Below are 15,543 nucleotides of genomic sequence, written 5' to 3'. Positions count from 1 at the left end.
CCCGGAGCTCGAGAAGCTTGCGGGACCGCTCCCGCCTAGCTTTTCCAGTCAAGGCCCGACAGTCGACGCAGGACTCCACGTCGTGGTCCGCGCCCAGACACCGGAGGCAGAGTCGATGGTGGTCGGTGACCGACATCATGCGGTCGCACTCGTCGCAGCTCTTAAACCCAGGCATCCTACCGGCACCGTAGAAAGAATAAGTTTTACAAACACTTGGTCAAAAGACCGGAGTACTGCTCTTCGGATCTGCGCTAACTGGCGCGGAAAAAAGAAGAACTGACGTCAGCGCGCGGAGGCGGCGTCTATATACTCCAGCGACGTCATCACGGCGCACGACGCCGACGACGCGGAGCCGCAGGGGACGCCTGCAGACGACGCCTACCGACGCGCAGGGGTACTGCTACGCAAAAGTTTCCGGATCCGGACTGACGCCTGGGGATATTCTAAGGTAAGGAATCTAATACTAACCTGTTTCTTTCAGATATATAAAATATCATTAAATAAAAACAAGCATTGGCATTGCCAATAGGTCTCGCTTGTGGGACCTTATAAGTATTTAGTTTTGCAGCACAATATCCTTGTTGCATAATCGGATATTGTGCTGCAAAACTAAATACTTATAAGGTCCCACAAGCGAGACCTATTGGCAATGCCAATGCTTGTTTTAATCTTCTTACTTCCAGCAGGATCGCCACCATGAAGTAGTTGAGGGGCTTGCCCTTCTCAGTGAACTGGAGAGTTTTGCCAGTAGGAGCTTAGTGTCCTGGCAGGGTTACCCAAGCTGGAGAAGTCAAAGGGTAGAGACCAAATTAAGTGCCATCCACTGTCCTCCAGATTGGGCACAAGACTAACAACCTTGTCCTATAAAAAAGCATTTGTTACGAAACCAGCAGGAAGAACCACTAAATCTTCTGGACACAAGGAACTTGCAGAGTATCTGCATGACACATGTATGATAGACAGTTCAGTAGTAAAAGTTGCATGGAAACTACTGACAGGATAACGGAAGTTCTCATTGCCAAGTGCAAAACCATATTCTGGAACATATGGACTATGTATGACACAGGAAGGGGTGGCTCAACCTACATACTCTGGGGTCAGCAAAGGTAGGTGGACCGGATATGACAGAATGAAACCACCACATGAGAGGCAGTACTGTACTTGAGAAAGGACGATTACCAACATCGGAAAGGAATAGCCATCATCCTGAACAAGATGCCTGAGTGGAAGCCAGTCAGCAGCAGACTCGTGACTGCCCGTTTAAAAATAGGGGATACATTCTGCTCTGCCTGCAGAGTTTTGGCCACTCTGCGCTACGCAAGTAATGTGGATTTTCGGCCAAATTCCGCCAACCACAGCGTGGTTGAGTTATTTCTTGTAGGCGGCCCCCCATTGGTAAGTTTTCACTGTGTGGTGCAGTTTGCGCTGATTTTTCAGTGCGGAATGAACTCCCGGAATGAATCAAAAATGAGCACAAGCAGAGCGACATACCCAGGTCCGTCCATTGGCGAAACTCTTCAGAATCTCGCCGAGTTTTCATGCAACTCAGTAGAATTCCCTGGAGTGAAACACCACAAGTTCTGCCCACCTCAAGTTAGAAGGTAGACACATCAACACCGCTGTTATCCAGTGCTATGCTCTTACAAGTGACACAGAAGAAATAGTGAAGAACATTCTACCAACAGAGGTACGTTGAGCTTGAAGCCATGCTGAATCACGACCTGAAGTTTGTGATTTGGGTCTTGAATGCTAAAGTGGAAAATGACATGAACCATGACAGAGCCATGGGTAATGAATGTTGTGGAGCAATGAATGACAAAGTAAAAAGACTGTTGGAAGTTTGCACAATAAATGATCTGGTCAAAGAATGGACTCTCTTCCCCCACCGTGATATTAACAAACTAACTTGGTGCTCACCCACTGAAGGGAGACAGAAACCAGATTGACCACCTACGAAGCGGCACCTGGAGACACTCTCTGCAAGATTTTAAGGGCGAGTGGAAGTCAGCAGTGATCACAATCTAATGACCGCTCTTTTAAAGCGGATGCTCAGAAAAACAGGACACAAAACATCAGGATGACAACACTCCAATGTGGCAAAATTACAAGAACCCAAGACAAATAAGTTATTTGTCTTACACATTAAAAACAGGTTCCAACTTCTGGCAGAAATCGGAGAGGAGACGTCTGAGCCAGCTGCCCATGCAGTCAACATGAAATGGGAACATATCTCTTCAATATATGTGAAGAGCAATGAAACATGCCTTGGGACCAAGCAAAGTAAAAGGAACGAATGGAAAAAACAACACAAATGGCAAGGTAGCAAGGTATTGTAGACAGGAGGGCAGCAAAGAAAAAATGTATAAAGACTAAATCTGAGAAAGTAGGGGCAACAGTAAAAAGATGCCAATAGAGCAGTCAAAAGAATAGTAATAGCAGACAAGCATACATGGATAACCCTGCCAGCCAAGCAGAAGAGACAACCAATATTGGAGAATAGGGAAAAGTCTTAAAGATCACGAGGATAGTACACTGTTAATCGTGTGCAACATTCAACGCTTCTATCATGGACAAACAAGGCAGACTATTCACAACAGAGAAAGAGCAGGAAGCACGCTGAGCTGAGCACTTCAAAGATGTCTTGAACAGAGCTGTAACAACAAGGTTAGCGAAAATCCAAAAAGTAGAGACAGACTTGGATGTGAACACTGCTCCACCACTGAAAGAAGAAATCATCACTGCCATCCCATCTCTCAGGAACAGAAAAGCTTGTTGCCAAGACAATATGAAGATTGGAACAAGGTATCATTGTCAAGATTCCAAAGAAGGGAGCATCAAGCAATTGTAACAACTGGTGTGGAATCGCCTTCCTCTCAATCCTGAGTAAAATCCTAGCGGATATCATTATATAGTGCATGTTTAATGCCGTGGACAGCAGTTCAGAATAAAAAAGACTGGTTTCAAAACGGGCAGAGGGCGTGATGATCAGATCCTTACTCTGAGCAATGTCAAAGAGCAGGGCACAGATTGCCAGAGACAGCTATACATCAACTTCATCAATTTTGAGAAATACTTTGACAGTATCCCCTATTGATAGCCTCCGGCGTTTACGGAGAGCCTCTGGCATACCGCAGAAAATAGTTCTACTCATCAAGAGCTTCTATGATCATTTTACCTGCGAGGTGGAAGAAAGTGAGTATAGAGCCGAAGTCAAGACCGGGATTGTTGCAAGATAAAAGTATTATGTGGTATGGCAGAGGTTCCTTACGATGTAATACTAGCACAATAGACAAAGATGGACCCTGAGTACTCTCTCATACACCTTCTTTTCTCGCAATCCTGGTAGAGAGGCAAAGAGCAGACATGCTACTCAGAGGAACATGTTAAGCATTTCACATTGCCAAAACAGCCGATAAGTAATTGGCACAAGTCAAGAGAATTCAAAAACAATTTATGAAAATAGAGCCGATTTTTATATATTTTTTAGACACCAAAATGAAATCGATACATACAGGATAACTGGAGCCATCAATTTTAAAGAATTAAATAAATCAGTAGTTTAGCAGTGTAAAACATTAAACTTGTGGTCAATGGGAAAACATATGCAATAGGTTACTTAGAGAATGAGTTCAACAGAACCCACTCAGGGTTACGGTCTTGTGAGTCTCTAGACCAGTTCACAACAGCTATCACAATTTTACCTGGCTCAGGGGAGCAGGGTGCAGAGGTGCACTTTAGCTGTCAAACTGAGCTGTCAATCAGCCCTGCGGTCTTTAAATGGCTACCTTAGCAAAAAGGTACTTGCAGGCGAGTTGAGCAAAACCCTTTGGACTTTAAGCAAGGAGCTGGCCTTGGACCAGGAGTCTCCAAAAACTAGGAAATATAACCTTATCAAACCTGTTATATGCAGACTATTTGGTTCTGATAAGTCGAATCCCCATTGGATTACAACATCTCCTGAATGTGACTTACAGCGTATCAGAAAGGAACACCCTGAAAATAAATTATAGCAAGACAAGAATAATAGCAGTAAATCACCATAGGAAGAAAAGCTTCAATTGGTTCCTGGACGGTCATTCCTTAGATCAAGCATCCAGCTACAAATACCTAGGATTAATACTAGACCAAAACAACTTTTTCAAACCACAGATAGAATCCTTGCGGAGGAAAGAGGTAATGATATATTTGGCTATAAAACCTCTAAAGAAGCACCTGCCGGACCTAACACTTGACCCTTTAATAAAAGTCCTGCAAGCAAAACTTCATCCTACAATAACATACGGTAGCTCAGCAATGAAGGGCAAAGATGCAATAGCCGTAGAGAATACAATAACTAACGCATATCGAGCCATCTTTCAGCTCCCTAGGTATGGTTCCCCGGCCCAAATACGGTTGGAGTTTGGGCTACAAAAACAATCAATTGAAAGAAGGGGAGCATACGTAAAATGCTGGCATAAAATCAAAGAAGCAGCAGAAGGATCCCTGAACAGTCAAATATGGACAGAGTTACTCCACCCTACAAAATCACCAGCTAGAGAGTACCTGCAGGACTCAATCAAACTGTTAGGACTCACAGACCTCTGGAGCATTACAGTGTCACACTCTGAATTTAAAAAAAACGTAACAAAGGTTTCCTGACAATTGTCAGTCGCAGAAGATAAAAACACGCTATCCAAACGTTCTCACGCTTGGGTAGTACTGAATACATACAAAGCTTTAAAACCGCAATCATACTTGAAAATCGGAATAAAAATGACCACAAAGGATACATTCTTAAAACTCCGCTGGGGGATTGGTGTAATTAATCAGTTTTTCCCCCTTGGGAGAGAAAAGGCGGTGATCAGCCTTGTCACCTCTGTGGCTGCGGAGTGGAGGACCTATTACACGTTATCTGCACCTGCAATAACCTAAGGGACATAAGAATAAGCCTTTTAAAACCTTTGTTCAGACAGTACGTAGTTAGGACCTTTAGACAAGCGGTACTGCTTTGTTTCAACCCAGAGAGAGTGCAGCTATATTGTCGACTAACAACGTTTTTCGACATACCAGCTAAGAGACTGAAAAACTCATGCACGTTGCCCTTGGAACATTCAACAACAGAAGCTTTGCCAAACTGATTAATCCATCAAAAAGAACAAGTGGGAGAAGAGTCATCCACGGAGCCAACGTCCTAAAAACTCTTCCTCTTTTCGTTAAATTCAAAATAGTAACAAGTGGTAAAAAAGGCTTGCTTCAGAGATCTTCATTATAATCACTCCGTAGTGTTTCCTTCTGACAAAGTGTTGCAAGTTGTCGACGTAAAACAAGTGTTAAGGCAACGACACTGAGGAGTCTCCCTATGTTGGCCACGGCCCTCTTTAAAACAACACTGCGATCCACTGGAAAAAGGCTAAATGGCACATTGAAAGAGGTCAAATAACTGTGGCAAAGGTCCTCCTCCTCCTTATTTCTCTTTTTTTTTAATGAGTAACTGAAATTAAATATGTGGACTACTTAACAGCATTTTTAAATATATATGAACAGATGTCTTATTATGTTTTAATGTATGCAACGGTTTTAATTAATCATGCATAATAAATACTATTCTACTCTATTCCAGGCAGATTGGATCTACCTGGCTTGGGAGACTATGGTGGAGTGGTGCTTCTGGCTATCCGTGGTGCTAATCAGGAGACGCTGCAACTGGTGCTGGCCGGTGTGCCACGAGAGGTTGAAAACAAATCCAGGATCTTTACAATGAAGCCACATGTGGGGATGGTCATTGATGCAGATGGAGCCCTTCTCTTGAAGCGTCGAATAAAGCAGGTACTAGTCGGACTGACCAACAAGCCTTGATACCTGCAAGCACTGTAGTGGAGGACATCTTCTTCCAGAGGACCATGGGAATGTTGTAGAAAGCTGAGCCTCGCTGAGGGTCTACAGTTTCCAGAAGTCACCTGCCCAGTGACTTTTGAGCAGCCACGCCGGATGGCTCGATGTGTAGTACTTCAAGGTTGTGAACTTAGCGGTGTACACCTGCCAACTGCAGGGGACTAGTTCCTCTAGCCCAAAGGAGTTCTTGTGAAGTCTGGAGTACAGCAATGATACCACACTGTTTTAACCTTAGAACCCACAGATTCTTTGCCAGTAGATTTCTAGACTTCTGATGTTGTGGTTGAATTGCTTTGTGCCGAAGAGCCAATGCCAACGTAGCTCTTATGATATTGATTACATTAAATAGCATGAGAGCCGGCCAGGATTGGAAGGACAAAGCAACAAAGCGCCCCAGTGAAGACAGAGGACTATGTTAGCTGGCACAGGCCATGTCCTCAAGACAGAATTAATTTACAGTGAGATGGCTTAAGTACGCATGTCAGGCTGGCCGAGTCCAGAGACCGGCCAGCCTTACATGATCAGTTAATTACACAGCTCCTCAGATGCACATGCAGCAGCCACGCCCCCTTCCAGGCTCTCCCTCTCTATTGGCATGTGACATCATGTAATTTGCTTCCAGCTGGGCCAATGAAACAAACAATGAGCTGTTAGATCAAAGTAAGTGGCAGTGGCACTGAACGAACAAAACCTCACCAAAAATAACAGAACAGAAAATAAATTAAAGAATTCAAGCTGCTTTATTTTTCAGGGGAATTGGCAGCCCAAACTAGTGGGGCAAAGCTCCTATAAAGGAGCCGCCGCTAAGTGAGGGTGTTAACAAAAAAGGTTTTTAGCGGCTACCATAGGAATGGGTAAAGGGGTGCATGTCTCAGCCACCAGAGTTCTTGCAATTCTTCAAGCTAATCGGTACAGTGTGATTCTCCATGCCTGTTATTATGATGTAGTGAAACAGAAGCCTCCTAAAGTTTGTTTTGAAAAACATTAATAAAGAGATCTTGATTAAAAAATGACTAAGGGAGGGCTTTCTCCGGATGTACACTGACTTTTGCGTAAAGAGAAGAACGGACATATGCAGCTATATAGGCACCGTGCATGTGACTTCTGACATGGATGACGCCACGCGGAGCTGAACGACGCCACCTACCGGCGCACAGGGGTACTAGTTAAGAAAAAATTTCCAGATCCAGTTGGACACCTGGAGATAATTCAAAAGGTAAGGAATCTGTGGCTAGAAGTCTCTATCAGATAAATGCAATATAAACAGACCACTGTGATTTGGTAAAAGAATCTCCTCTAATCAAAAAGGGCACTCTGATTCAAAAGGAGCTGTTGGACCATACAAATGGCAGTAAGGTGCATGTAATAAAATAGTACATGTACCTGGCTCCACTGCTTCCCAAATTTGTTTGACGTATTTAAGAGCCAATCCATGCAGGCTAATCCAGCAAGAAAGTTTTTAGCCAACAGCAATCCGGATTCTGGGAATTATATTTTCCCCTATGCAAGTAGGGTCCATAGGTCCCAGCAAAGCATGCTTCTGGAGAAATATATGTCACTCTCAGACATAGGACTGACTGCTGGTTTATTTAACTTTATTGATCCTTTGAAATTCTCCCCGAAGTGTGGTGAAAGACGTTGATACTATGCACAACACTTTGGGGACCCAATGTTATAATGTTTAGCCCGTGGATTTTGAGACATAATTTAGCCTGACATGTCCTATACGGGTGTCTCGGCACAGGCAGAACAATAACAAATTAAAATGCAGAGACGTGAAGACCGTTAGTGCATTTCCTTGCAAAAAACCCCCAAAAAGGCCCATCACTACTGTGCACCCCCACTAAAAAGGCACATTGAAAAGACACACTGGGTGACCGTCACCAGGTACAAAAACATCAACTAAAGACATAGGCTTAAAGAAACTCCATTAACAAGCCACTGCAAAACACACGGCTTAGATTAAGACTCCCCCTGAAGTCTTTTAAGACTAAATTAAAAACTAAATGAAAAAATCTCTGTGCGCCTGCAGCCATCCACACACAAGATTAAAATATACAGCCCATTTGATGTTCTTCTCCTGTTTCAGGATCCAAATATGCATTAATTAATAGGGGAATTTCACCCTCCTTTAAGGCTGTACTACAGAAGATACTCCTACTAACCACTAGGTGGCAGCATTGCTCCACGTGGAGAGGAGACGGAGACTTGCAGGAGGGCCAGCGCGGTCACCATTAAATACAGCCGCCCTCCCCGGGCTGAAACAAAATGCCAACTCTTCGCACGTTAAATTCAAGGGCCTCAAACTGACGCACGTGCATGACAAAGCACGGAAATGAGATCAGAGAACGGATCAGAGAAGGACAGCTCAGCCCGTGGGTCACGGGGAGCGAACACTCGGACGGATGCCGATCAAGCGCGCGCTGCCGGTGCTCGGATATTAATGTACGGGCTCAGTGCTTTCCTGTACTATCTGCACTGCTTTCATTCGAAAGGCACCCCCTTTGGAGAGACCCCCCGTTTTTTCATCCCACTTAAAGCCCTGGAAACAACACCATGTCACAGTCACCTCATGTCCTGGCACTGTGCATAATGCACGACTCATGACTTTCACTTTTTTTCAGTTCACAAAGTGATTTTATTGAAAAGAATAAAGGTGTCTTCATACAGTACATAAGTACAAACATACTTAATTATGACTGCCACTTTTTCTATGTGCAGGGGCATAGTGACCCCCCCCCCTGCTTTAGGAACTACAACAAGGGTGGAGTTCTTGGTGGGCCTCTTCTGTCTGCAACTCTGCAGACAAAGGCTCAGCTCGTAATTAATATGCAAAGGTGGGCGAGTAAGTGAAGGGATGGGTGGATGGCTGGATGGATTAGTGAAAGGGTGAATGAAAAGGTGAATGGATGAATAATAAAGGATGGATGGATAGAGGAGTGAAACGATGTATGAAAGTATGGGTGAAGGGTAGATGGATGGGTAACTGGGTGGCTGGATGAGTGAAAGGATGGATGATGGGCGAGGTAATGGGTGGATAGAAGATTGAACTGATGGATGGATTGATTGATAAGTGAAAGGGTTAATGAATGGACGGATGAGTGAAAGGATGGATGAGAGTGGGAGGGTGGATGGATACAGGAGTGAACGGGTGGATGGATGGGAGAAAGGATGGATGAGTGATCGGGTCAATGGATGGATTCATGAGTGCATGAGTAGATGGGTGGGTGGCTGGGAGCAAGGATGGCTACGTAAAAGGGTCAATTGAGAGAGAAAGGGAGGATGGATGACTGAAAGGGTGAATGAGTAGAAGGATGAGTGACTGGATGGATGAGTAAGTGAAAGGGTAAATGGCTGGATGGATGAGTGAATGGATGGGTGGAAGAGTGGATGGATAGGGTGGAAGAGTGGATGGATAGGGTGGATGGATGGATGGGTGAAAGGGTGGATGGATGGGTGAAAGGGTGGATGGATGGGTGAAAGGGTGGATGGATGGGTGAAAGGGTGGATGGATGGGTGAAAGGGTGGATGGATGGATGGGTGAAAGGGTGGATGGATGGATGGGTGAAAGGGTGGATGGATGGATGGGTGAAAGGGAGGGTGGATGGATGGATGGGTGAAAGGGAGGGTGGATGGATGGGTGAAAGGGTGGATGGATGGATGGGTGAAAGGGTGGATGGATGGATGGGTGAAAGGGTGGATGGATGGGTGAAAGGGTGGATGGATGGGTGAAAGGGTGGATGGATGGGTGAAAGGGTGGATGGATGGGTGAAAGGGTGGATGGATGGGTGAAAGGGTGGATGGATGGGTGAAAGGGTGGATGGATGGGTGAAAGGGTGGATGGATGGATGGATGAGTGAAAGGGTGGATGGATGAGTGAAAGGGTGGATGGATGGATGAGTGAAAGGATGGATGGATGAGTGAGTGAAAGGGTGGATGGATGAGTGAAAGGGTGGATGGATGAGTGAAAGGGTGGATGGATGAGTGAAAGGGTGGATGGATGAGTGAAAGGGTGGATGGATGAGTGAAAGGGTGGATGGATGAGTGAAAGGGTGGATGGATGAGTGAAAGGGTGGATGGATGGATCAGAGAAAGGGTGGATGGATGGATCAGAGAAAGGGTGGATGGATGGATCAGAGAAAGGGTGGATGGATGGATCAGAGAAAGGGTGGATGGATGGATCAGAGAAAGGGTGGATGGATGGATCAGAGAAAGGGTGGATGGATGGATCAGAGAAAGGGTGGATGGATGGATCAGAGAAAGGGTGGGTGGATGTGTGAAAGGGTGGCTGGATGTGTGAAATGATGGATGGAAGGATACATGATGGATAGGTTTGCAAATGGTTGAATGTGGATGGGCTTACTTCTATACTATTGCGCAACCTCCTCTGATGTGTCTGTAAAACTTACCCTTTGTCCTGAAGTTTTGTCCTGAATTTTGACCTCCTGTTCTTAATTTTGACCCTTTGTCCTGAATTTTTACACTCACCGTCCTGAATTTACATCCATGCCAGTTGGTCACCCTAAGCAAAAGATGGGTCATCCTGCTCTGAAGTGATGGCTACAGACTGTTCCACCAGAGTGACGTCTGTGAGGGTGTAGAATGGGTCTCTACAGACTCTAAAATGTGATGTGTTCAACTTGTGACACAGGAAAAAATGCCCTTCAAAGTGATCCTGGTACTTTTTGTCGAGGTTCTTCCACCATCACAACTGATTCGGAATTGCCTGCATCTGAGAGGACTGGAAAGTACATCTTAAAATGATGCTCCCATTGCCCAAAACAACCCCGTGGCAGTTCCTGGTGAGCATCTCACCTTGCTCTTAGGGTCTGACCTCATACTGTGTTTCACCTAGATCTCAGGAAAAGCACCGTGTATTTTCTGTCAAGAATCCCTGTGTTGTGAAAGCGGGAGAGTTACAACAGAATTCACCCAGAAGGAAAACGTTTCTTCTTCTTTCCTCCCTGAATCCTTGGGCACCGGATTATAGTGGTTGGAGAGTTGCAGCGGGTATGGGGGTAGTGTGGGGTGCAATAAACCAGGCTTTAAGCAAGTGGTTTCCTATACTTCATCTTTGCCGGAAGAAACAGCTAAACAGTAATGCACTGGCAGAGAGAAGCGATGTAAAACCGGCCCAGAAGACAGTTCCAAATCCTCCTTCCCTTGAAACAACTGCGATTGCGAAACTCAAAATTGTTTAGAAACTGGAAAAAAAAACAATAAGAGACCACCATATTGCCAAAAAATAAATCAAAAGTAGTATTAGACCAGATTATTTCCCCGCTGCGCCTTGCATCGGGGTACTTAGCTACATTTCCCACAAATCTATTTCAATAGCACCCATCCCATTCTTGAGAACAAACTCAACCCTTACCACCAGGATCCACGCTAATCAGACTGGTACCTTCCAGGCTCACCTTTGTCGTTTCCGTGGCAAACTGTTGTTCTTGATCAATAAGGGCTTGATGTGCTCCGCCAGGACGTCATCGTGCTTGATGCACCAGTGACGGAGGATACTGGTGGTGAACTGGTCATCTGGGTGGCACGGCCGGCTCAGAACCATTTTCACCATTTCCTCGCTTGGCCTGAGAACAGAATGCATGTATCAAGATAGGAGCAGAGAGTACGGACAGCTAGACGCTCCCATTAACTATCCCAAGACTTACCCCATATTTATTTCAGGTAATAAAGCTACATACAATGGCAGCTCAAATCACACAAATGCTCAACGGTTTTCAATTCATTCTACTCTAGCAGTTCGATTATTTGCAGTTCTGTGGAATACATTAGCTTCAATCTTTTGCAATCCTTGCACAAGCATTTCATAACATTCTACAACTCACTATTAGTCGGAAGCAAGCGAGTAGAGGAAGGACCTAAGATCTGTTAGCTTGTACACTATGATCCTATTTCCTCATATGAAAAGAACGACATAAACCATATCCTCCAATACAGACCACATTTCTGATTTTATGTTTTGATCAAAAAGCAGTTGTATGTTGCAGTGTACACCGTCTCACCAGGCGTAGCATAGCGGCACACACTTTTTTCAGCACAACTACCCCGAAGCGCTTGGTAGTAACACGTAAGAAAATACCTATGATCTTGCGAATAAGGATACCTCAGCACAGAGAGAGCAGAAAATCTCCAAGTCCTGAGACACCAAAGGTTGAGGTATCCCAACAGGTGTCAGGTAATTGCAAATATATGTTAAAAGCTCTTTAGAACTATTGCATTGTTAGGAGAGGCTTACAGCAGGTGCCCTCAGCAACAGCACTATTCCCTCCATGCAAGACTGAAGGTAAGGATAGAGTTTACAAGAAACAAAATAAGAATAATAATATAAAATGTAAAAGAATAAACAGGCCCGTTCAAACTTTAAATGGATCCAACTTTCTACAGCTTGCTGTTGTGAATCAGTTACTAAAAGAGGGCAGGCTAGGATCTAGAGAATGGCAACATTACAAAGCACTGCCAAACTGAGAAGCCTCCATCTTATGGCAATCTAAACAGCAGTGCTTGGACAAGGGGCTGAGAAATCATCTCAGAATCTCTCTCCTAAGAATAGCAGATGATGCACTTTATCTCAATTAGATTGAGCTCTAAATCCTTCCGAGGTATCTTTACCTGCTATCCCATAACAGAACTTGAGTTCTGAAAGTATCCATCTTAAAATTGCTTGATTCTGATTAATCACATTGCCAAGGCGCTCTTCACACTTAACAAAATACATTATTACAGCGGTTCTTAACCGTTTGCCTTCTATGGATCTCCCCTGATTCACTATAAGAAGCTCGGCCTAAGCAATGTCTATGGTTTGAACCTCAGAAATATACTAGAAAAACAGCAATAGGCATACTTCAAATAAATACACAAATTACGAAATATTTTCTTTAATTCACAATCAAAAAAAACAAAAAGCAAACTTTTAATGGATGGTTCCAACTTAAAAAAAAATTCTTTCATTAACAACATGGAAAGAAATATGTTAGATTTTAACATGTCACTTTTTTGCCGATTAAACCTTCTTCTCTTTTTACCAGCCTGTAGTAGTGCTTCAGTTGAGTCGGTCAATCATTCATACTTCTGTTTGCTGTTCCCATGAACAAAGCGAAGGATGCCAACCTAATTTTTAGTTTACAATTTCAAATTCCTTCATATTTATAGTGTTTTATATTGTTCAATGTTGCCTTTTTATTTGCATCATTTCTTACTCTGCTAATATTGAATTTTCTAAACAGTCACAGACCCCTAGGAGGTGCCACGGATCGCCAGGGGTCCACGGACCACACGTTAAGAACAGCTGCATTACTGTCAATACTTGTACCTTTAGCTTTCTAAATGTAGTACCCAAGTGCCCTTTTGCCCCGGAAGATGACAGAAAACAGTAAGCATAGGTAAAAAGGCGAAGTTTCTGATCTTGAGGTACAAAGCATAGCTTTACTGTGCAATGAACTATCTTTAGAAAGTGTGACAGGTCAAATGGTGCCAACAATGTGCCACGTTTCCCTACTCAGCCAGCTGAAGAATGCCAGTGAGAAAGCAGTTTTTGAAGACAAATGCTGAATATGGCATTAATATAATAGTTAAATTAGCAGCTGAAGAAATAAATTCAAGTTCCACAGTGGGATAATGTAGTCAACACATTTTATAAATAAATATATCTTGCATCACTGGTATCTGAAAAACAGAAATTAATCTGAGAACCTAGATCAGCCGAAAACAGACATGCAGAGGTTACGGTCAAATAATTCTTTACTCTTCCTTTGTGAAGACTTTTTTTCCTGCCAGAACTATCACAAACTGTAGGATGCGAGGAGTGTTCATTGCAAAAATATCTAGGCTTTCTTATTAACAACTTAGATTAAATACCCTACCTACCTACTGGTGTACACAGATTTTGTAGATGGCCACCGGCCAACTAGACAAACAATAAAAGCTCTACAGCGAAAGGACTGGCCTAGGTGTAACGCTTTCAAGCAGGAGGTTGAGGTTGTGAAGGCTTGCGTAAAGCACCAGACCATCTTGTTCTGAAGGCAGGTTTCCCTTCAGGGGAAGAGAACACAAGTGAGTTACTGCAGGTTTGGATCAGAGGGTCACTTATGCGGGTGGGGATGTAGGGTCAACATATGCTCTCTCTCGATGAATCTTCCAAATTACTCTTGAATCCTAAGAACTGAAGGGACCGCAAAGTGAAGACCAAACAACCACTGAAGAGTCTTTGAATCTCTCAAGTGCTCCCTCGGGAGCTCCCCTGCAGTGGGTGCATGCAGACTTCACATACACGTGTGGACTCAAACAGCATGGGATTTGCTTGAAGCCCCGGTATAGTCATTTTTAAAAACACAAAGCTAATTTCAGATCCATATAATGAATGTTGACCACAAATGAGTGAGTGCAGCACAGGGAAAATACAAGAACGAGGAGCTAATCCCTTATGTATTCAGAAGCTGGAATGATCTTTGAGATAAACAGAAAGGACCATCACTTTCTTTGAAACATGGTGATCGACCCAGCAAAAATCTTTTCAGGCAGTTGTGAAAAGTACATTAAAACAATTTTTCAAAACTACATTAAAAAGCACAGGGTCAAAGGGCTATATGTTAGGGCAAATGCAATGTTGTTTGCAAGAGAAACAGGTGGATTGCCAAGCGGATGAAGCATAAACAATAGCCAGCCTGTAAACACGTACATCACATTTTCAGAACAGTAAGTTTAACCCCTTCGATGCTGGTGACGGAACCGTTCCGTCATCAGTTACGGCTGAGCTGTGCTGATGACGGATGACGGAACGGTTCCGTCACGACCGCGCCCTGTTCTGGAATGTCCAGCACAGGGGCGGAATCGGCGCCGCGGTCAAGGTGTTAAGTAAGTGAAACGGCCCTGAAAAAAAGGCGATTTAACATCTAAACACTAAATGCAACATGCCCTATAAATGTGAGTGCAAAGGAAAAGAAGTGTTCAAAATTTAACAATTTGTTGGGGCTACCGGCCATAATCAACTGTATTATAAAAAGTGCTATATTACACTTTATAGTATATGGTTTTGCCAACCGCTGAAGGTTGGAACTGGAAGGACTGCTCAAGCACCTGGCCAATCCAGGCACCTGCTTTAGCATTTAAATTGATAAAATATTCAAGAACAAAAGTATTCACTGATTTCCACGTAGCCACTTTGTAGAGCTCAATAAGAGCGACATTATGAAAAGCAGCCGCCAGTGCTGCCTTGCCTCGGGTGGAGTGAATTTTCCTTCAGCTTGAAGCCCCCTTTTCAACTCGAGTTCACAGTTAGGTGTCCTCCTAAATCCTCCTTTAAATAGATTACTTGACATCTGAATAGCCTTGACATATGTGACCAAACAGTGCCGATTGTCCTAGTTTTCTTAGCCCTAACAATGTATTATTTGAGTGACCATCTCGCACCTTATGACCGGAGAGTGCTTTCTCCATTAATTTCCAGATTCCGGAAAAAGGCTGGTAAAGCTACGGTCTGAGACAACTTAGCCAAGAAGGAAGTGTGAGTTCTCAGCGCCATCTTGCCTCAAGGAAACACAAAAATACTGCTCATCTACCAGCGCTGTTTTGATTTCACAAACCATACAGGCAGAAGTCCCTGCTATCAAAAAACGCTACCATCTGAATCGAGTATTTAAATTCACACCAGGGCATTGG

The 15,543-nt window shown here is 43.9% G+C and overlaps 1 protein-coding gene across 1 annotated transcript in view; it reads right to left on the bottom strand.

Moving 5' to 3' along the window:
* Positions 1-15,543, bottom strand: part of INTS3 (integrator complex subunit 3) — a 649,525-nt gene that overhangs the window by 65,295 nt on the left and 568,687 nt on the right. The window contains exon 26 of the mRNA XM_078670092.1: positions 11,289-11,456. Coding sequence (XP_078526218.1) covers positions 11,289-11,456 — 168 coding nt within the window. The remainder of the gene's footprint in view (positions 1-11,288; positions 11,457-15,543) is intronic.

The sequence above is a fragment of the Lissotriton helveticus genome, chromosome 12 (assembly GCF_964261635.1).
Source record: "Lissotriton helveticus chromosome 12, aLisHel1.1, whole genome shotgun sequence".
NCBI lineage: Eukaryota > Metazoa > Chordata > Amphibia > Caudata > Salamandridae > Lissotriton > Lissotriton helveticus.
Note: the sequence above shows the minus strand (reverse complement) of the source record. Positions and strands in the feature narration are given on the sequence as shown.